Source organism: Parus major, chromosome Z (genome assembly GCF_001522545.3).
Source record: "Parus major isolate Abel chromosome Z, Parus_major1.1, whole genome shotgun sequence".
NCBI lineage: Eukaryota > Metazoa > Chordata > Aves > Passeriformes > Paridae > Parus > Parus major.
This window is the reverse complement of record NC_031799.1, coordinates 12803574-12826047: the sequence shown is the minus strand read 5'-3', so window position 1 is coordinate 12826047 and position 22474 is coordinate 12803574. Positions and strand designations below refer to the sequence as shown.

The following is a 22474-nucleotide window of genomic DNA, read 5'->3' as shown; positions in this document are numbered from 1 at the left end:
GTTCTAATCAAACAAGGTGACTTACTTTGATTGATGTATCTGACTTGATAGTAGTTATCATTGTTTGTCAAGGATCCTTATTGCTTTGCACTGTTCTTTTTGAAGTTTTTCTTTCCTTTTGTTTTTCCATCAGGCAGGATCTCATCTTCTGACCTTCTGTGTTTTCAACAACATGTTACCTCTTTCAGGAAGCTGAGATCTACCAGCAAACTGTCTGGAAGTAAATTGAACTAAGTCTGTGGAACCTGTAAAACAAAATTTCAGTGTCTAGTAGTTGCCTTATGTTCACCCATTGCTAGACCTTCTGTCCCCATGAAAGAAAGGCCAGCACATCAGATAGCTCCTGCAGTTGCAAGGTATATTTCCTGTGGGCTGAACAGAGCCTTTTCCCCATGTACTTTCCATAACTTGGGTCAGCTTATGAGAGGTGGTTCCCAGGGAGCATCCAAAGCCTGTAGGCAGGCAACACACATCCTGTATGCAGTTTTCCTTGCTGACAGATGTTGCAGATAACACTGAGGAAATCAGGTCTGGCACAACCTGCTGCCTGCTAGGTATGTTTGCAGGTACTCATGATACCACCATCTGAATCGAGCTGAGTTAGTTTGTGAAATGACAGATATTTTATCTTGACTTTTATCTAAGATATTTGTTAAGCTATGGGGTACAAGTGCCTCACAGCTCTGTTTTCCCTCCTGCTTGATAGCACTCCAGAAGTACCGTTTCTCATAGATGAACTAAGCACAGATGCAGTATCCAGAATGTCTTGCTGGTTGATGTTTCAGGGATTCCAAATCTGATCTCATTCACTGTCTCAAACCTCAGCATCCATCTCCCACTCCAGTGCCTATGGGTACCAAGAGAGAGTTAATTTGCTGAATGACTTAAACAGTGATGGGAAGTTATTGAACCAGCAATTGCAAATGGGAGATTTGTGGTGTCACATTGCCACATGACAGACACTTTTGGATAAAGTGGTGGTGCCAGCTCATGTGCAGTGATGCTCATGGTCCAGCCATGAGCCATGGGCCAAGTTGATGAAGCAGAACAAGAGTATGTGGCCAAAACGCTGCTATCCCTCCCCTGCATTCATCCCTCTGTGGCCTTGCAGTAGTGGCTGCAAGGCTCCTACTATGGTGCAGGAGGTGCTCTCTATTACAGACAGTATCATGGAGGATAGTGACTCTCTTCTGGGACAGACTAGATCAGACTCTTATTCAGATGGTGCTTCCTTCTCCCTTGAAGGTTTGGGAAGCAGGGCACTGTGCAAAGGGTGGCTGCCTTTCCACCCTCCTTTTATGATGAGGTGAGGTGGCTGAGTACTGAGGGATGAATGCCTGCATGCAGCATTTCTGGTTGGTTCCAGACCCTTCTTCTGATGGTAAGGAGCTTTACAGGCATGGAACCAAGGATGTAGTTTAATCCATAATTTTGGTTCTTCACTCTGTGATAGGTGAAACCCCCTTTCTAAGCATTTCAGACCGTGGAAGAAGGGCTGTGTTTTTGGTTCAGGGGAATGTGTTTATCCTGTAATTGTGCTGGGGTAGGCCTGTAGTCATGTTCTGTCTGTCTGAGCCATTGCTGGACTCTCAGTGGGGATAAAATCCAATGTGGCTTTTAAAAGTGGGAAGCTTTAAGTTAATTTCCAAGTAATCTGTGACCTAAAGAAGTGATGAGACAGACTCCTGAAAACAAAGGAAGGTGCTGAGCTAGGGTTTCCCTCCTCGGCTCCAGCCCAATCATTACCATGAGGTACAAAAAAGAGGGTGGAAACTCAGCAAAAAATGTTTGGGCTGGGTTCTCTCAGTGATGCAAGCAGTGAATGAGCATTTCGGAGCTAAATACGCTGAACTGGGCCTAATTCAGAGCAAAACATCCTGAACATATTTTCAGAAGTGGTATCTAGTTCTACTTCCTGCTGTCCTGAAATTACCTTGATCAGACTCACACCCACACTTACACTCACACCCACACTCACCAATACAATGAAGTCCTTAGTCCTACTACTGATGCTCCAAGTACTTCCAGATTATTAATTAAATTCAAGGAAGCAGAAAATTCTGCATAATAGAAAGAATTGCTGACTTTATTTATTCAACAAAGTGGCTGAAGAGGGAAATTGATTCCAAACTCTGCCTCATAAACCTGAATTTGCTTGTCCAGTCCTTGGACATAAATAGTTTTTCTTCACAGGTGCTGCTGGCCCACAGAATCCTCCACGCTGATACAATCCCTTTTATCAAAGCTTTGGCTCTCCTCTTCAATCCCACACCTCCTTTAGCTCTGCAGTGGCAACCAGGGAGGAGGCAGAGGCACGGGATCCCTGGTGAAGAAGAACACAAGTGACAAATGCCTGGGTGCACGCAGGGCTGCCTGCCACCGCTGTGCCATGCCAGTGGCACTGCCACCCCTGTCCTCAGACAGCCCAGTGAGGGGCAGAGCATATAGGATGTTCTATGGTTCACTTTTCTTATTGCCACAGGATGTGTCAGAACAGCTCAGTATTGAAGCCATTCAGATAGCCTTTGTGCTTAAAGGTGTCTTTTTTTTTTTTTATCCCTTCTCATGAGGGGTATATATGGAGGAAAAACAACTCTCTGAGTTATTAAATTAAGTGCAAGGTATATTATCCTTCCACTCCCTCCTGATAGTAATTTTTCATCTGCTTTATAGGGGTGAAAGATTTCTCTTGTGCTGTTTTCAGGAAGATTTCGAGGGGAAAAAATGTCTAGTGAATAGTATCACTTTATGCTCTTAAAACTCCAGATTTTGGTGGAACACAGACAGCTAAAGCTATGTCTGTAAAATCAGTGTAAGATGAGGGATGTAGTGCAGTAAACTCTTTCTATTCATTATCTGAAGAACTGAAGGTTCTAGACTTTCTCCCTTGAGCAGAGGTTAGTGGGGAGAACATGTGCTGCTCTAAGAGGGGAGTTAGAGGTTGGCTTGAGATAATAACATAGTTTTTCTAAGTGCAAGGAATAGATATAGGATGAAATAGATGAGACATGAATGTGTGAAAAACAGCTAGAAATGCTACATTGTCAGACAGGATACTCATTGAATTTGAGGTAATATTTCCACATTCTTTGAAAAATGATCTTTTATACAGATTTTGCAGCAGAGATGAAGATATGTTCATCTCTTTTTGGTTTTTTTTCCTGGATAAATATTTCTTGTAAAAGTAATGAAACTGAGGCCATGAATATGTACATGGACATTTCCAAAGTCTGGGGGTAACAAAATGGCACCTACACACTGACCTCTTTGTGCTGCTCCCAGTTTCATTCCAGTGTTAGTGCTTTGGTCTTTAGGGAATACTGCACCAGAATTTGAGACCAGAGACTCAGATTGTTTTGAGGGTACCCTGTAGACAAAACCTTTAAGAAACAGCTGTAATATGGAGACCAGTCCTTCAGTGATAGGCAGTGAGCCAGCACACTTGTGAAAAACTCCTTTCTTTGGTCACCTTGGTGACAAAATGAGTGCCTACTGTGTTGTTCTTGTCCAGAGCCTTCATCCATCTCATCACCTTGCCACGCTTGCTGATGAGCTGACAGACTCCTGGGGCACATCAGCAGTTGTATGCAGCTTTGCCAAAAAGTGAGTTAGCCTAGGCAGCACTCTTTGCTGCTGTGGCCCATAACTTTTAGACAACTGATTTAAGTTCACGTGACCGCGCATCTAAGCATTCGATGCAGATGCAGTTGCGCTTTTCTCAAGCCCTGCTTTGGTGTGAGGTCTACCAGTGCCCATCTCCACCTAACATTTCTGTTAATGCTAAATGTGGTGCTTGTCTGTGAGCTTGTTCTCTAATTACAAATGTTGGGTTTTTTTGTAAGACTGCTTTTGTAAAAGACTTACTTTTTTTTGTAAAAGCTTTTACGCTATGTGAAGTGTCTTTCCTTTGAAATCTTTTAAAATTTAAAAACTCTCTTTAGTAACGCCTTATTTTCCTGATATGAAGAAGTAAAAAAAAGAGTTTCTCAGCTAGAAGGTTTTAGCCATCTGCATTATGTACCGTGAACGTTGACTTGGAGCTCACAGCTGTGGTTTGTTCCTGCAGGGCTGGGAGAAATCTGGCATCTCCTCTTTGGGCTCCCACTGGGGCTAGGGGGGCTGCCCTCAGTGAGCTGTGTCTGCTAAGGTTTAGAAGATGTTCTCTGGAGGGTAGAAGACAGTATTTTTCACACAACTTTAAAAATCCCACCCAGCAGCAATGATTGAGCTAGTGATGACTATTTTGATTTCCTATAACAAGTTTACACAATGTAATAAGGATCTGGCAGAATATCACTTTGCTAATTTTGTTCTCAAATTCTCAAGTTGTATAACAACACTTCTTGGCCAAGCTCAGAATTTAAAAAAATCTGCAAAGGCAACTGGAAAATGAAGCTATGCAGGAAGCTCTGAGGTTTTTTCCAAGGATATAGATGACCTTGGATCCCAACTAATTGGGAAATATGTTTTGAGGGCTCTGATATCTTGACATGTTTCTGCCAGTCCAATGGAGTCAAGGGGGTTCAATGCAGGATTGCCCTCTGCATGGAATCCTTAATGGGTATTTGGGACGTCAGGGATTCTATTTCATACTGTCATGATTTTTTTAGGGCAAATCACTTCCTTGTTTTGTACTTGCCATTGCTGTTTCTGTTCTGCATGTGTGCATTCTCTTATTTACCATTTTAACCCCTGCCTTGGCACCTCAGTCATGAGGTGGTGCCCATGCTTGCAGGACAGAGGCTCGCAGTCCTTGTCTGCTGGCAGCACTTCCCCAGGGTCAATGCACAGATCACACCATTGAGGGCAAAAGGCAAACAGCTGTAAATTACCTCAAATGCATTTGGACTTTTGCTTTCTCTGGGAGCCCCCCTTTTGTGTTGATGGTGCAGCAGCAGACAGGTATTTTGCCTTAGGTTGGACTCTGTCTCCTGTTTCCTTGTGAAAGCAGTAATGAGCTACAAGCATGAGCCTTCTTACTAAATTCTCACTCTCTTGCTGTCTGACTGAAGGCAGAGAGGTTGTGCAGCTCTCTCAGGCAGCCCAAGGAGACCTGTGCTGCATTGAGCCACTCTAGCCTAATGCAAATGTACTTTGAATCCTTTTGGCTCATCTTGGGCAGCTGTATTTGTACAAAGAGGTGGTTCTCCACACTCCTGTAGAACACATCTCCCTGGGGGAGCAGGTGTGGGGGCCATTTAGTTCTGAGCACTCCTGCCACCAGATCAATTTGCCTTCATTAAAGGATAACCAAATCAAACAAAGCCTCTGGCCTTTCATTTGAAAGACTGCAGCAAACCACACCGGGGTCACATGAGTCTGCAACATACACTGAGTTTTCAGGTAATAATCTTATAGTACGTTAAGAAGAAGGAATTTTTTTTTTTTTGGTTGGCTTCAAAGCACACAGGTTACAAGACCTATGGAGAAGCGTTCTGTGGGGTTTGTTTTGTTCTATTTCTTTAAAATGTTGAATTACTCTCTCATGTGCTAATATTTATATGGCTTCTGATGCACTGATAGGTTGCTTTTTGCTCACTGATGAGAATAAAGTCTGTTTTTCTATGTACAGTGCAGTGACAGAATGAAGCAAGTAATTGTTTTGTAGGGCTTCATCTCTTTTCCAAGCCAGCATTGTTGATGCAAGAAGCCAGGCAGTCAGGTAAGGAAAAAGAAAATATCTGTTCTCTTCTTCGTCCACTGGCAAGACTACTATTTCCTCTGTCTTACTATATGTTGTATTTGATTGTGCTTAAATCTCTCTGAAAGGCTTGTTCATTGATGAGCTTTCTGTGTAAAAAGTGCTCAAGTTCTGACTGCACAGCAATGTGAAGACCTACTGCCTTTTTTTGCTAAGGGAGGAAGCAATGGTTGGATTTGATGCAATTTCATTTTTTTCAGCAAAATATAAAAATCATAATAGCATATGTGGCTAAAAACCTAAAAGAAAAAAACAGTTGCACAATTCATTTCAAACTTTTTGAAACTAAGTATTTTGGAGTATTGTTTTGAAATAAATACTTTGGTTTTTAAATGTCCTTTTAATATGGGGGAGGTTTTGAGGTAAATCAAATCTATAATGCTCTATTGTAACGGCCTATCAGATTTAGTGTTGATTCAATCTCATGCTGAGGTTTGCATTTTTTAGTTAATACATATTGTTTCTGGAAAATGTGGGTGGGGTTTTTTTGGGGTTTTTTTGTTTGTTTGTTTGTTTGTTTTGGTTTTTGATTGTTTGTTTGCTTTTAATCTACTAAGTATTATTACTTCCTAAAGATTGCCTATAACCTTTTGTCTCAAAAAATGAAGTTTGATTGACCACTGGAGTGAGAAATAGGCTAGATGTTCTGTTTCTACTGCTCATAGAAAATTCAGGTGAGCTTTGAATAGTGATGGTTTGCAGTTTCAACAGGCTAGTCAAAACTTTGAGAGGGGAGAATTCACTGCAATAAAATGCTTATGCAAAGGGGGTTTATAGGCATGTGAAAATTAATTGGTTACAGGCTAATAGATGGAGTTGCCTAGTCATAAGGTCTTGTTTGTTGTTTTATATACTGTATAGGAAGAACTCTCATATTTTTATTCTTATTTCTAGAAAATATTTTTGAGAATACTTCTAAGCAATGAAGAACAATAACAGATCTTTATTTGTCATGGTCAAAATAATTTACAAGCAACTTCTGAAACAGAAATAATGCATAATTGTGTTAGTTCTCCTGATAAATAAGTGGCCAAAAACCCCATTGTGACTTCTGGTCCTTGAAGTATTGACTGAATTAATGATACGTCTATCATGCATGATTGCCCCTTTCTAGGTGCCCAGCTTAGCATCTTAGTATTTTGAAGTAGATTTATAGACTCTGCAAGCAGTGAATGTGCATTTCAGAGCTGAATATGCTAAACTGGGCCTAATTGAAGTGACATCTCTGTAAGAGCCCTGGCATAACCAAGTGGTAGTTTCTTGAGCTTAAGCTGCTTGTCTCTGTGATGTAGATGGATGCCTTTGCCATGGGTGTGACTGTGCCAATGCACCTGGTCCTGCTGAGCCTGATGACTGGGAGCAGCCAGGGGTGCTACTGTGAACATTACCCATGGGGGTTGTGGTCTGCCTGCTCACAGACCTGCAATTTCGGCACACAGACCAGGCACAGGTAGGGCTAAGTCATCTCACTACTTCTTTTCCGTGAAAAATAGCACTTACAGAGAGGGGCACCTATGTCTGAAGCTCCACCTTCCACTATGTATTGAGAAAAATTGTCATGCTCGAGCGTTTATCAGATAAGTAGATCATCTTTTAATTGCAATGCTTTAAAATGACAGAATTTTGTATACATAACATTACTGCCCGTGAGGCAGGGAGGGAAGGGGAGGGCTGGAATTAAATGACCCCTGAGATCTCTTCCAACTCAGCCCACTCTAATCCTATAAGCCAGTGCCTCCAAACAAACCAATATTTGCCAATAGATGTAATGAGGGGAGGACAACCCAGTCCTACAGTGGCCTTGCTGGCAGTGTGCTTTGGGTGTTCAGCTGCTGTGGACACACAAGGCTGCTGTTCAGTGCCCTGCTTTGGGAGCCCTGCACTGGGCACAATGCCGCAGGAGGGGTCAGCTCCAAATTTCTTCCCTGCACCATTAGTTTTATGACAACAAATGATGTCAAATGAAAATTCAGCAGTATCTAATTTGATTCAGCTCTGTGGAATAATCTAAACTTGTGAGAAGTACCCTCTTTCCCTCCTGACTCTGTCTGTAGCTATCCTCTGGGACATCTGAAGTGACATGAACCAAAAAAAAATTGCTCTTTAAACTTAAGGCATATTTGGATTTTTCTTGTAATCAACATTCTGCAACTGCATATTATCTCTCAGGATTTCTTATTTGAGTTCAAATCATTTTGTCAGCCTTCACCCACGAGTAGAGAACACCTACAATCTGTCTATTGTTTCCTAGCATAATTTTTTACATTTTTTTAGGCAAATAAGAATGGATGAATATTATAGCCAAAACTTCTGTGACCAGCTGTGCACAAAGCAAGAATCTCGTGCATGTAACCAGCAAACATGTCCTATCAACTGTCAGCTTGGAGGCTTTGGCCCTTGGTCAGAATGTGACCCATGTGTTAAAAAACAAGTAGGTAGAAAATGTATTATATGGGTTAAATTAAAGAAATTATTCTAAAGAGATCTCCTTGTTTCAACTTTACATCAATTGATCTGGAAAATGACAGTTTAAGTTAACAAGGGAAATTGGTTATGAATTACACAATAGGAGCTGAAGAGAACAAGTTAAAATAAGCAGATCAGACAAGAAAAGGGTGATTTAGTAGAGTAAATCAATTTATGAGACTGCTTGTGATGCTTATGATAAACTTGCTTCAAAATTTCCACTGCCATAATTAATGGTGAATTTTTCACATAATGAATCAACTAAACCATAAAGTGTTTATGTCTGCTTAAGCAGCAGAAAGTCACAGAATCTTAGCTTAGCCATAACATTCTGCATGTTCTAAAGACAAGAAAAATAGAAACAAATCATCTCTCAAAAAGAGTCAACAAATCCTGAGTGTCGCTGGCTAGAAATTCTCAGTCTGTATCTTATACTGATAGTCAGGATCAGTTTGAGATTGCTGTTAAGAAATACAGAGCAACATTCCCTGAACCTTCACAGCATGCACAACCCCCCGCCACTGCCACAGGCAGATGTGCAGTGTCTGTGGGACAAACACCCAGGATGGTGGTTTTTCCTCTTGGGCTTTTCTCAGGTGACAGTGGTACACTTAGAGGTGAGACAGTAGAGAGGGAAGAAATGAAAAATCAGGTTAAAGTGAATTTGACCTAAACATACCAAGCCCTGTCAAATGTAAGGCTGTAGAGGACTGAAGGAAGTGACAGTGGATTGTGTGGGGTAGTTGTATGGCTGGTGGGTATGAGCTTTGAAGCTGACCATGAGAGCAGCTCTGAGGCTCTGTGCAGACACAGATGTTCCACTGCATGTGGGACATCTTGGTTTCAGAAATCCATGCCTGAAAAGCAACTCTGAAAACCTGTCAAACCTCTTAAGTATATCTTTACATACATAACTTTTTGATGCCCAAATAGTGTGAGAAAGACATACTAAAGCTGTTCTATATGTGAGAGGTGAACCAGCCTGTGGGGTTGCAACTAGGATGAGCAGTGCGGGAGCAGAGCAAGGAGAATCAGTGAGAGACTGGGAGACAGAAAACTTTGAGGTGAAAGGGAATGTTCCTCTAAACTGGAGTGATTTCAATACCCTCTTATATGTCTGAATGTCTTACCTTACATCCCTATACAAATGTATTAATTTTTAGTAATTTTGTAAGTATTGATGCAACATACATGTTTCTTCAAATGAAAAGCTGATTTTGTGGACTGTGGTCCATTTTCTTCTAGAAAATATCAAGATCATTGCTTGTGACCTCTAAAAATATGAACAACCAACAGAATAGAGGACCTGGCTTACAGTGTAGGAGTGAAGACTAGTATAAGCTCTGACAAATAGTACAGTGGGAGTTATGGAACTGAAATGGAGTGTAAGGAATGGTTCTCATGAGCTTGAAAATTTTCTGGTGTTCTTCACACTCTCTCTCCAGAGTCACTTGGTAATTGTTTTTTACTAGAAACTTCCTACACTATTTGTCTCCAGGGTCTATCTACAGGGAGGAAAGTCTGCAATGAACCATACTTTTGCAGTAGGAAAAATTCTTAGAGGAGAAACTACTCAGGCACATGCAGACAGGTCTCACCAGCAGTCCTGTGGAGTGGAAAACATATCTGAAGTACTTAATCTAACACCCTTCAACTTTATTATTCTGTGTGGAGGGTGCTGTCTCAGGGAAAGAAAACTCAGTGAGCTCCCAGAAACTTTCAGGAAAAGCATTTTTGTCCTCTCAAGTCATCCAGTTCTCCTCAAACAAGAGATCCCACATATGGGAGTCAAGCCAGCTGGGTTGTCACTGTCAGGATATTTCTAATTCAACAGAGATTGTAAAGAATAGAGAAAAATCTCTGTAAGCCTGTTCTCACATAATTTCCTGCTGTGTATACTGAAGATACAGGGATGGAATTTGTAATTTGTTTGGTGATGTAGACCAGGTAGTCTGCAGTTTAATCATTTATATTTCATCAGGGCTAATGAGGCTCTTGGATACCTGCCTGCCTCACCCAGGGTGATGGCATAGTAGAATGGAAGGACAAGAATGACGGATTATTTCCTTCAGGGTTCTAGTTCTGATAAAGCTTCAGCAGCACTGAGGTGTGTGGCTCTGCCTAGGGTGGAACTTAGCTACAAACACAGCTCATAAAAGGAACCCTGGGTTTATTTCTTCTGCCTTTCAGTTCCGTACCCGGACACTCCTGCGACCATCCCAATTTGGGGGCCAGGCCTGTACTGAGCCACTGGTGGATTCCCGCCCATGTTTCCCAACTAAACTCTGCAACATAGTGGAAGTTGACTGCAAGAATAAATTTCGGTGTGAAAGTGGTAATGATTATCCTCACTGTGTAACTGCAGTATTACCAGTTAGTCAAAAGACTAAGTACTGAGACAAATGATATCCATACATTTCATGTATAAATTCCAGGGAAAAGGGACCAGGGAGAAAAGTTTATGTGAGAATTTTATATGTATTAGTAACTGCTTACTGCTTATCTTTTCAGTTTCTTCTATAAGTAATTAAAATGCGGTTATTAGCCTGGGATATTACTATGCTCATGATAGTTGGAAAATAGCACTACTCCAATTATATTTCTTTGCGCACATTTGTCTGAGCATAAATTCTCACTATTTTTATTAGGCTTTTGTCTATTTCTTGTTTGCTTCAATTTAAATATACCTGATCAGGCTAAATAATTTTATCCACATATCCTTTTGCCAAACTTTAAATTAAGCCTTTGCAGCTTTGAAATGAGGCAAAACTCATAGAATTGAAACAATCATTTCTTAATTGGGATAATCCTGGCCTTACACTAACTCAGTGTTACCATCTATAGCAAGCTCACACTTTTGCAAAGGAAAAAGACAAGACTGCCCTTTTCTGCATTTAGACATGATGAACTTTTGCTGCTGCTGTTTCTCTGGTGCAGGTCGCTGTATTTCAAAAACATTGGAATGTAATGGAGAAAATGACTGCGGGGACAACTCTGATGAAAGAAACTGTGGAAGGAAAAAGATGGTGTGTAACCGAAAGTATGAGAGCATCCCAGGTGTGCAATTAATAGGCAGTGGGTAAGCCAACTCTGCTAATTTTTTCGTAAGCTTTAGTTGTTACCTCACTAATTTACATGAACAAAATAATTTCCAGTTACCATGTGAGAGCATTCATTAAAGCATATAATCTCTCAAATTAAAACCGGCAAGAAATTATAAAAATACAATAAAACAATCAGGCTAGGACTTGCCTGCTGCATCCTCCAGTCCAGCACTGCTGGTAGATGAAGAGGTGTTGAGGAACACTGTCCCTGACACCTGGTTCTGTGGCATAGCAACCAGAGCGTGTATGGGCAACTTACAGCTCATGGAATTACTTGCCTGTACATCATACCAAATGCTTGAAAATTTTGAGGATGTTCCTCTACAGATGTTTGTCTGTGTGACATTTCACAGGATAACAACTATTTCCATGCTATTAATTAAAACAATATAAAGCCTAAACATGGGATGCCTGTCCCAAGCAGACTGGTATTTTTTAATTGAATTTTGATCTCAGTGTTGTCCAGTAACATCATTTATGGTAGAAATAGAGAACCAGTAGCTCATTTACCTAGAACCAATTTTAGGTTCTCCACTTAAGACTGACTGCCTTATGCAGGCTTTGGGGTTATCGGTAAGGTTAGGCACTTCTGGAAAGCAGGAAACTGTATTGATGCTACTGCATTTTTCCAGTGAATTCAGTGTGAATGAGAAGTGGTTGTAATTCCTTTCAAACCAGTAACATGACCCAGATGCTCATGCTCTCAATCAAATCTTCGATACCTCAATGCAGCTGTATACCCTGAAATGTTTCAAGTTCATACATCTTTCTGGAGTTGTTTAATCTCTGGAAATAAATTCTTTGTTAGATTTCACATTCTGGCAGGAGAGAGCCGAGGGGAAGTTCTTGGCAACTCGTTCAATGGAGGACAATGCACAACAGTGAAGCGCAATGAGACAAGGAAATTGTACCGTGTTCCTGCAAATCTGGAGGCTGTCAGCTTTCAGGTACTCTCAAGCAGCAGCTCCTGGCTATAAAACCCTTGGTGTAATCAAAATCCAAGTTAAGTGCTCAAGTGTTAAGCAGTATTGTATGTTTTAGAACAAAGATTTCTCAACCTGATGAGGCTTGAAGATGCTTCAATTGATATGTGAAAAGGGGATAAATTTTCTTGCTCCACTCATGTCTTTCAGATCTGTGTTAACTCAATGCACCATATACCAGAGTCAATATGATTGATTTGAGCTTCTCCTGCTTCCTTGTGACTGTAGCCTTATTTTGTTCTGACTTGGAACCAAGGGCTTTCTCCTAGCCAGACATCATCTAGGCAGAGGTTTGTCCAACTCCAAAGCTTATTCCAGCATCATTTCTGTATACTCGAAGTGCCAATGGCTGCACCTACAGAGTCCAGCTTCCTTCCTGTCACCTGCAGCCTTGGGACCCAGCTCCTCCCTGGGCCATTTCAGCCCCTCAGTCCTGCCTGCTCCCTGCTCAGTCCCTCCACAAGGCAGCAAAGAAAGCAGGCAGGCACTGAGCCAAGGAAGCAGGAAGACAAAATACACACAGCCTAGAGAGGAGGCTTACAGGACAAGCTGGGGAATGACCAAAACGAACCTGGATTGTATCATAAAAAAAATCTAGGAACAACTAATATCTTTTTCATTGACACTAGCATTCAGAAAATGCTTTGAATACCATGATTGGGGCACAGCATCTGGCTGTGTACATATGAGCAGGCCCTGTTTGAGGCCAGTAGATGCTGCACTGGGAAGAAAATACTACAGTATGTGAAGAAAGCTCAACTAATAGATGAAAACAATTTTTGCAAGAGGTGTTGTGAGATTTTAGAATTACTTTAACAGAGGAAACTGAAAAAAGGACACCCTGCTGCATTCCACAGAACCTGCAATTGAATTGGCTATGACATTTCAGATTTGTCAACAATGGTGAAAATTACTGAGTGCAGAAATATTTAAGAGGAAAACCAATGTTTGGTTTGCCCAGGTCTCTTTATAGCCAGTAAGGTTCAGTAAATTACTAATGCCCACTTGCAGAACTGTTAAGGGTTTGTGAAACTCACCTTTGAGAGTGCATCTTTATCTTTTAACATTTAGAGCAGCTTCTCATGTAGAAGGGCCACTGGATTGGGCCTTCCTGGAACTCCAGTGTGTTTTCCTGTAAAAGGATATGACTTCTTGTAAAATGGAAGTGGAGCAGGAGAATGCACTGCCTCATATCCCAAAATCCTTAGCAGCCCTATTAAGCAAACAGGCCTAGAGGAGGGGAAAAAAACCTCATTTTTCAAAAACACAGGTCTTGTCCCAAATTTTGGGAAATAAATAATTTCTGATCTGATGCTGAGGTTGTCTTGATTTTTTGCTCAACACCACCACTGGAGGTTTACCAACTTGATCAGTAGGTTTGTTCATAATTCCTCTTCACCTGCCTCTAAACCATCATGCAGTATAGGTGCTAACAGTCCAAGTATACTCTGAGACTCTCCTGTGCAAACCTGTTCTTTCTTCTAGCTGGAAATTGGGAAAGAAAGGTCAGGAGGGACCAAACCCTGTCTTGTACAAAATAGAAGCCATGGGGTTGGGAAGTTGTCATGATGTGGACACAACATGTATGTCTGGAATTCTATTAAAATTATGTTGAAACTTGTTGAAAAATATTCCTAAGGTTTAGGGCACAGGGGTGAGAAGCTTTAGAAGAAAGTGTTACAGCTTTTTTGTGGTTGTTGTTGTATAAACAGTTATTTGTAGGACTGCTGCTTAACTTGTATTCATTTTGCCTCTTAGCCTTTCTCAGTCTCATCTTTTGTGTTATGAACAGTTTCATAGCTTACTTTCATATCTCAAATAATCAGGCATATTTTTTTTCATTAAAAAAATAAGCAAGAAATCAAGAATTCTTTGCTTAATAGTTTTCTGTTTCATATTATCATTTATGCAAATGCATTTCACTTTACTGAATTGCCAGGTAACAGATGAAGATGATGATGTAACATCAGATTTCTACAAAGATTTAACTCCCCTGAGTGATAGTGCTTCTGACAGTAGTTCATCCACTCGTAGTGGTAAAAGTTCTTCTGGTATCCCATTTTTATTCTCAAGAAAGACACGGGTCCAGGTTACTTCACTTTCCTCCTTCAAGAAAGCTATTAAAGCTTCATATGAAAAGGTAATTGAATGTTGCCTTCAGTTTTTTCTTGCTATTGATTTCTGTCTGCTCATTTCAGAACTGAGTTGCCAAAGGCTACTTTCCCTATCAAGACATTGGCCCACTAGAATTAGGTATTTAAAAAATTCTCTTCTGATACTACAATATATGCCTGGTTGTAGCATACCTTTTGTAATGCATCATGGGTTTTGTTTAGTACAGAAAACATAGGCTTATTCCACTTTTAAAAAGCATAGATTTGACATTATCATATTGCGTAAACCACTCCTTCCTCTCTCCTAATTATAGATTAAGAGGGCATAATACCTAACAGTAGCAAACAACTCAAAAAATAAAGGAAGTGTACTCAAGAATGTTGTACATATGCATGTACTGGGTATTAATCTACATGATTTTTATTTTTTTTATTTGGTAACTTACTTGTATATTGGGGTCTCATGTCTGCCAAGATACGTCTGATCATAAAAATAATTCCAGAAATAACACACCCACAGAAAAGTTTCTCAGAGGAGATAACATTTTTCCCATAAGATTCTGTGCTTTTAAAGCAAACAAATACTGGTAGGGTAAAATATCATGCAGCTTTATTGCTTAATGGCAGTAAATGGTTGGCTATTGTTTGCACTTCTGCATGGGAAAGGCCGTAGGACTGAATGAAGCTAAGGCCTGTTGAAACTCAGGAGTTCTTATGCAATTACAGTGAAACTTTTGCAAAAATATTAGTCTTAACTTTAAGATTTCCTATAATGGAAGTTTGCTGCAGGCCTTTATTGCTTGTCTTAATAGTTAAGCAGCTTGATTGCTTGAACAGTGCATTGCTCCTAGTTTGAATGCAACTATCCTGAAGTTCCACCTGCTGGAAATCAGTTCACCTTCAGGCCTGTGTAGATATCTGTACACAGATCAGGCTGCTCTCCTGTAAATTGGCAAGTTTACTTTGGAGAACAGTGGCTTCTTATTGGCTTAAACACAGACCAGAGCTAGTTATGAAAATGTTAGTTTAGGTAAAACTCGCAACAGAAAAGTTCTTTTGCATCTACATTGGTTTTCAGCATTGTTGTCTTGGAAGGTGGTGAGGTACAGGAACAGGTTGCCCAGACAAGCTGTGAATGCCCATATCCCTGGCAGTGTTCAAGCAAAGTTGTTTCTGCCCAAGCAGAAGGGTTGAACCTAGATAGTCTTTAAGGTCCCTTCCAACCCAAACCATTCCATGATTCTGTGAAGCCATAGAAACCCACTAATAACTTAGTCCAGTGTTGGGTAAAGATGATACAGTTTAAAATCCTTTCTTAATGAATATACAGAAGGACTATTACCTTGGGTCTTCCTCATGTTATCTACTGTATCAGACAGTAAGCCTCTATTTTCATCTCTCTCTCCATAAACTGTATAGTGAGTAAACACAATTACTATAATATACATAGGTAGATGTGTACTTGTGTGCATATGGAAGACCTACAGGTAAATTTGCAAGACTTCGTTATATAGTGAAAAAAGAAGACAATATTGATCACTTAAAAGGAGGGAGGAACTTTCCTGTGCTTTGGGACATCTCATTGAGACCTATATGTTAAAATATGTATAAATAAGATATTAATATTTATATTAAAATGTATGTGATATGCATATATATATATTGCATATATGCATATAAATGAACATACTGTATATAAATACTTGCGTAAAAATTTTACATGGTTCTCTAGAGGACCTTAGCCACTTGAAGTGCCATGCATTTCTTTGTATTGGCATGGAAAAACTATGAAGACTTGCTGTTTTTTAAATTTAATTCTATTTTACCAGAAACTTTTTAGCTAAGCAGACTGGTCTGTAGCATGTGTTCATGAGTTCTGATCCTTTAATCATAGATTCATAAAATAGTAGAATGGTTTGTGTTGAAAGCAACATTTAAAGGCAACCTAGTCTGATCTGCAGTCAGCTAGGACATCTTCAAATAGATCCTGTTGCTCAGAGCCCTGTCCAACCCAGCCTTAAATGTTTCCGGGGGGGCATCCACCATCTCTTTAGGCAACCAGCTCTAGAGTTTCATCCTCATCATAAAAATTTTCTTCCTTATATATAGCCTGAATCTGCCCTCTAAAAACCATTACCCCTTCCCCTACTGCTACAGGCCCTACTAAAAGGTCTGTCCCCAGCTTTCTTATGAATCTTATTGATGTATTAGAATGCCACAATGAGATCTCCCTGGAGACTTCCAGACTGAATAGCTTTACCAGTGTGTGCTCATATCAGAGTTGCTGCAGCCCTTTAATCATTATTCTGACCTTCCTCTGGACTGGCTCCAGCAGGTCCCTGTCCTTCCTGTGCAGGGACCCCAGCTCTGGATGCTCCAGCTGGGTCTCAGCAGAGCAGAGCAGAGGGGCAGAATCCCCTCCCTCCCCTGCTGCCCACGGGGCTCTGGATGCAGCCCAGGACACGTTTGGCTCTCTGGGCTGTGAGTGCCATGGCCGGGGCATGTCCAGCCTCTCACCCACAGCACCCCCAGGTCCTTCTCTCAGGGGTGCTCTTAGTGAGTTCTTCCCCCTCTGGGATTTCCCAGATTGCATGCAAGCACATATGGAAACCAACTAAAGTTTTAGAATCAATATTTGCCAAAGTGGGCCAGAATTTTGTGTCATGATTGAAACATTAGCTGGCACCATTGTATTTTGAGAAAGTGGAGTGCAGCAGAGCAGCAAAATCCAGCAGAAGAACCTGTGAATAAAACACATAGTGTTTTATAATGAATCTTTCCTATCTGCCAGTTGGTTATTTGCTCCTGTTTCCTGTCCCTCCTTTTTCTCTTGATCTCTTTGCTTTGGCTTGTGCCATTAGTTCCCCTTGTCACTCTACAAGTCCCTTCTTTCAGTATTTTCTATTTGTTTGCTTTCTACTTAGTACAACGTTAACATAAACAGACTCAATCATTGCAAAAATATGTGAATAAGCTCTTTCAAAAATATATTTCTTTTCTATGTGTAAAAGATGTCCTTTCCACCTCAGGATAACCTATGATTCTATGGTTCCAGTGTTTGAACATTCTCTTTTTCTTATCTCTCACATTAACACCCTGACTCTTGAACTCAAGGAGGTCTTTATCCCTAGGTTTAGTTTTAGTTTTAGCAGACTGCTAAATGGTGGAACTTCATAAAAGAGTTAGTGTTAAAAATACCCACTCACCAGATTAGCTGCAAACAAGCCACAATTAAAAGGTGAAGTCTTCCTCAGAATCTTTTGGTCATCTTACCAATTGCTGATGTATTTTTTCATGACAGGAATCCTTTTGGATTGGTATGGGCTTGGTGAGCCCTGTTTTTTACTGGAATACAAATACTGGAATATTTGCTATATACTCCCACAATGCAAGAGAGCCCTCAAGAACCTCACAGAGCTCTTAGAAAATCCAGAGCTGCTTTGTTCGTGGGTAAAACATCATGATAGCAGGATTATTTTGTTCTTGAAGTTTATCTCAGGATATACTCTTGGCTCCTCTAGTTTCTGCACTTACTGCCCTCTGAAGGTCCTAACACTCCCCTTTTCTTATTTCTAGAATTCCAACTTTATTAGAGTCCATAAAGTAATTTCTGTTGCAAACTTCACAATGAAACAGTCAGATCTGCAGCTATCAGACATCTTTCTAAAAGCACTTAACCACCTGCCCCTGGAGTACAACTATGCTTTATACAGCAGAATATTTGATGACTTTGGCACTCATTACTACACCTCTGGGAAGATGGGTGGTTCCTATGATATTCTTTACCAGTACAGCTCTGAGGAACTGCAGAACTCGGGTATGTAATCTTTAACAAGAAAATAAAATTATTTGTTTAACAGCTTTTCTTATCCCTGTTTTTAGGTCTTAGACCATAGAGTAAGTTCTCCAACAGCCAAAAATTCTTTCACAGACTCACTAATTACTCACACTGCTTACATATAGAGCAAGAAGAAATTTTTGCTGTACACTGTATTTGAAAAGTTCAGGAGATTCCTTATTTGGTAAATGTCACTATGTTCAGGGAAACCACTTAAGACCTTCAGACCAAGACCAGGTGCCACAAGAAAAAAATGTTCCAGCATCCTGTAGCATGTCACCTCCCCAGCTGGTACATGGGACTGAGGTCTGAGAGGTAAAATGGGTACTTTTCCAGATGCAGTTAATAAAGTTGATGGTTTGGAAATTACTTAAAAATTTTCCCATGACTGCTAGACTGTCAAAACAAAAATACAATACCACAAATATGGAAATCTATGATCTTTAATGCCACTGCTGTAACTTGCATGGATATGGGAGGGTATCTGAAGCATGCCTTCGTGCAACACAAGAGGAAGCACATGCCTGCTGTAGTGAAGTCTCCAGGGGCAGGGGAGGAGCACGGGAAGCTGCTGGCTCCCCTCAGTGTGGGAGCCTGGGGCATGGTGCCTGCCATGTATCCTGGTTATGGTGATGAAAATGCTGCTCTGTGGTATTTCTAGGCCTGTCAGTTGAGGAATCAACAGAGTGTGTCCGAACAGAAACAACCAGGCGTGTGTTCTTCAGGAAGAAAAAGAAAGTCAGTACCAGATGCACCACAAACAGGATGACTGTGACACATGAAGGTGACCATGATGAGAACAGGGACCATGTCCTGTTACCTACCCTGAGAGATACCATTTTCCTCAGCTGCCCCAAGTGACCTTGCACATTTTCCTTGAGAATGGCAGGAGTCATGTTCTGCATCACTAAGGATAGTAATTTCATCACTTCCACCATATTTTTGTCCTCGGTAGTTGATTAATATCTGTTATTTAGATATTTACAGCCAGGACTAAACCTGCCATGCTGTGCATTCTAGAGATACCTTTCTGCCATACTGTGTGTTTTAGAAGAGGCTCCTCCATGCTCTACATTTTCCGTAACTGTCTTACACTCTAAATATCCCCAGGACTCAGGTCTCAAACACTTTCATTTGGAATATTATCACAAGCTGCTGTCATAGCAGGCAGGGATTGTTCTTCTGAGCTTTGACTTGAATGATCCTTCATTTTTCCAAGGATAGTTCCAAAAAATTAATCTTAGTATATTCTTTAATATCCTCTTATACTTTTTCTTATAGTTCTGTTGTCACACCCACTGTCTTTGGAAGCCTTTGTCTGAAAATACTGTGATGAAATTGTCTTTCAGGTTCTATTCTGGAGTCAGCTGAACGATCAGTTTCCCTGGTAAAAGGTGGCAGGTCAGAGTATGCAGCAGCTCTGGCCTGGGAGAAAAAAGGGGCTTTTCCAGGACATAGAGTCTTCACAGACTGGCTGGAATCAACAAAGGACAATCCTGTGGTGATTGACTTTGAGGTAAGAGAAGAACAAGAAAAACACTGACATAGCAAAGACTAACTGGTTAGCAGCTCTTCATAGAGCTGTGCAAATATATTTTCTTGTAAACAGGGATGATGTTGTATGCAATATGAATTTACGTAAGTATAGGCTCAACATAGGCATACAGAACTTTTATTAGAACAACCTCTTGTGCATGTTGGTTTATAAGGCACACCAGTTTTGCACTGTCCATGGACAGTGGGATTAAGGGTGAGGAATGTGAATTAATTGCTCTGGCACCAGCAGGAGCTCAGGGTTAGTTACTGTGCAGGAAAAACAGTGCATGGGATCATTCCCTTGTCAGGCCTCTCTTGCAAAGTATGTCACTTAGCTAAACTGAAATAAAACAGCAATGCCCTATATCTCTGTCCTGCTCCTTTAATGCAGTGTGCTGGTGCTGCTGTGAGTGCACCAAGCTGTCTCCCTCCTCAGCTGGTACAGCAGCTGCTCAGCAGCACTTGAGGCAAATAGCAAAACCAGCATGAATGCAGCATCCACTGAGGTCTCTACTGCTGCAGCTGCTGAACTCCTGAAGGCAACCTAGGGATGTCTGACAAGACAGGGACTGGATGTAATGTGATAGTGATGTGATGTGTGGTAGAGAGTGTTCTGAATTTTAGGACATAGTATCCCACTTGGTTGATTCTCCCATCTCACAGAGTCCTAAACTGGGGAGATAAAAGCATTGTGAACAGGATAACATATATGTATAGCACTGCTGTGCTCCTTTAAAACATCCATAATTCCTGTGTGATACAGCTTCATATGTAGGCTCTAGCTCCTTTAAAGTGCCCTGGCTACCCCCGTGAGGGCCTGCTGTGTTCTGGTTCCTGCTGACTGTGCAGCTCTCTGCCAGGTGTCACCCATCGTGGACCTGGTCAGGAACGTGCCATGCGCTGTGACCAAGCGCCGCCATCTGAGGAGAGCCCTGAGGGAACACGTGGGCAGGTTTGACCCCTGCCAGTGTGCCCCGTGCCCCAACAATGGCAGGCCTGTGCTCTCTGGAACAGAGTGCCTCTGCCTGTGCCCGGCTGGCACCTACGGCGCCAACTGCGAGACACGGGCTCCGGGTTACACAGCAGGTATTCGGGGTGATGGTGGCGGTGGGCAAATGTGGTCCTTCTGGTATCTCTTTGTCTGGGGTTAATCTGCCATAACCTGCCCTTGCTAAATCCACAGCACTTCCTACCACATGGTGATGTCCAAAAAAGCATGAGAATAAATGTAGGGATTACAAATAAAAAAATCAAATTGAATAGCCATGACTCAAAAGACAGTGTAAGACATGGTAAAATATTTCTTAGCTACATAATTAAAGTAATATGAAATGAGCTATTCAGCAATAAGGGGGAAGCTGAGATCAAAGATAATTGATACAAAAAGTTAAGAAAACCATTGCTTAGTTTTCCCTATAGCCTATTATGCTTAAGACTAAATGGCTAATGAACATAAAAATTGTTGATTATGGTTTAGAAGGAAAACTCAGTTATCATAAGGAGAGACAACATAATCACCATTCTGGCAAATTTAAAGAGCAACTTAACACAAAAACATTTTTAAATTAAATTGGCACTAGTGCCATACCTAGGGGAAACAAAAGAGACTTTATATATGTTTATATTCCACAAACAAAAGGGAAATAAGGTAAAGTCATTTAGGCAGATACAGGTCTCATTATCTGACCCTGATAGAGAAATATTTTGAAATTAATAAACAACCGAAGACAGAGATGGATACAGAAAGTCTATTGCATGCAGAAAAGAAAACGTGTGTAAGGGGAGAAACTTATGCATGTTTCACGGTGGTACAGGTAATAGATGCCAAGGGTTAAGAGAAGACAGTAATAGTAATGTTTTAATTTAACTGGCATGGGATGTACATTTGGGGTTTAGACATGGTATTAGAACTCAGATTTATTTGAAAACTCATTAAATAATTACCTAAGAAACTTGTCAGTACCATGACATGTATGCATCTGTGTGTACAATGAAAGTATAAAATATGCTGCTTCTGAGTTTTAATGTTACTTTCAATCAAAACTAGAAAGGTAAATGTATTGTAGTGTTTTATGAAGCAGCTGGAATTTGGCTGGACATCTTTCAGAAAACTTTATGTTTTAGATGCAATGTTAACATTGACAATTTTAAATCTTCTGAAAATTACTATTAAGAGTTTGCCATTCTCTCTCTCATATGTGGCCATAAAAGAAATATTTTGTGTGGTACTGGTCTGCCAAAAAAAGATGGTGTCTCCTTTATTCCTTGCAGTTGCTGTTGATGGCCGATGGGGATGCTGGTCTGAATGGAGCCCATGTGATGCTTCCTTCAAAAAAAGAAGGACTCGGGAATGCAATAACCCCTCCCCGATGAATGGTGGGAAGCCGTGTGAAGGGCAGTGGGAAGAAGAGGAGGACTGTTATGTCTCTGTGTTCTCAGACAGGTAAGAAGTTTGTAAGATCTCCATAGTAATGGGATAGTTAAGGAGCCCTCCAGAGCAACTCTGTGACTGCCAAGGAGAAATAGCAGACAACTTTCCCCTCTGAATTTCTTTGGTGGAGAAAAGGGAAACTCTGAAAATCTCTGCAATTTGCTTCACATTTTGATTTATTAATTTTCTATTCCTTGAAAATTGCTGAAGAACTTCATACTAAAGATAGATCTTGCATTCTGCTTTGCATATCTACTTTTCCAAAGCCAAGGAGAAGTCTTTTCCTTCTCTTCATTGGATT

The 22474-nt window shown here is 40.8% G+C and overlaps 1 protein-coding gene across 5 annotated transcripts in view; it reads left to right on the top strand.

The window, feature by feature from the left end:
• Positions 1–5268: 5268 nt before the first annotated feature.
• Positions 5269–22474, top strand: part of C6 (complement C6) — a 25419-nt gene continuing 8213 nt past the window's right edge. The window contains exons 1-14 of one of the 5 annotated variants that reach the window (XM_015615361.2): positions 5269–5343; positions 5609–5662; positions 6310–6375; positions 6994–7151; positions 7976–8132; positions 10358–10502; positions 11105–11246; positions 12080–12218; positions 14194–14394; positions 17945–18185; positions 18868–18990; positions 19556–19722; positions 20603–20828; positions 22014–22185. In XM_015615361.2, the coding sequence (XP_015470847.1) occupies positions 6994–7151; positions 7976–8132; positions 10358–10502; positions 11105–11246; positions 12080–12218; positions 14194–14394; positions 17945–18185; positions 18868–18990; positions 19556–19722; positions 20603–20828; positions 22014–22185 (1871 nt within the window). In that variant the 5' untranslated portion in view covers positions 5269–5343; positions 5609–5662; positions 6310–6375. Of the gene's footprint in view, positions 5344–5608; positions 5663–6261; positions 6376–6993; positions 7152–7975; positions 8133–10357; positions 10503–11104; positions 11247–12079; positions 12219–14193; positions 14395–17944; positions 18186–18867; positions 18991–19555; positions 19723–20602; positions 20829–22013; positions 22186–22474 lie in introns of those variants that run through there. The other 4 variants (XM_015615360.2, XM_015615363.2, XM_015615359.2 and 1 more) reach the window with 4 other exon arrangements.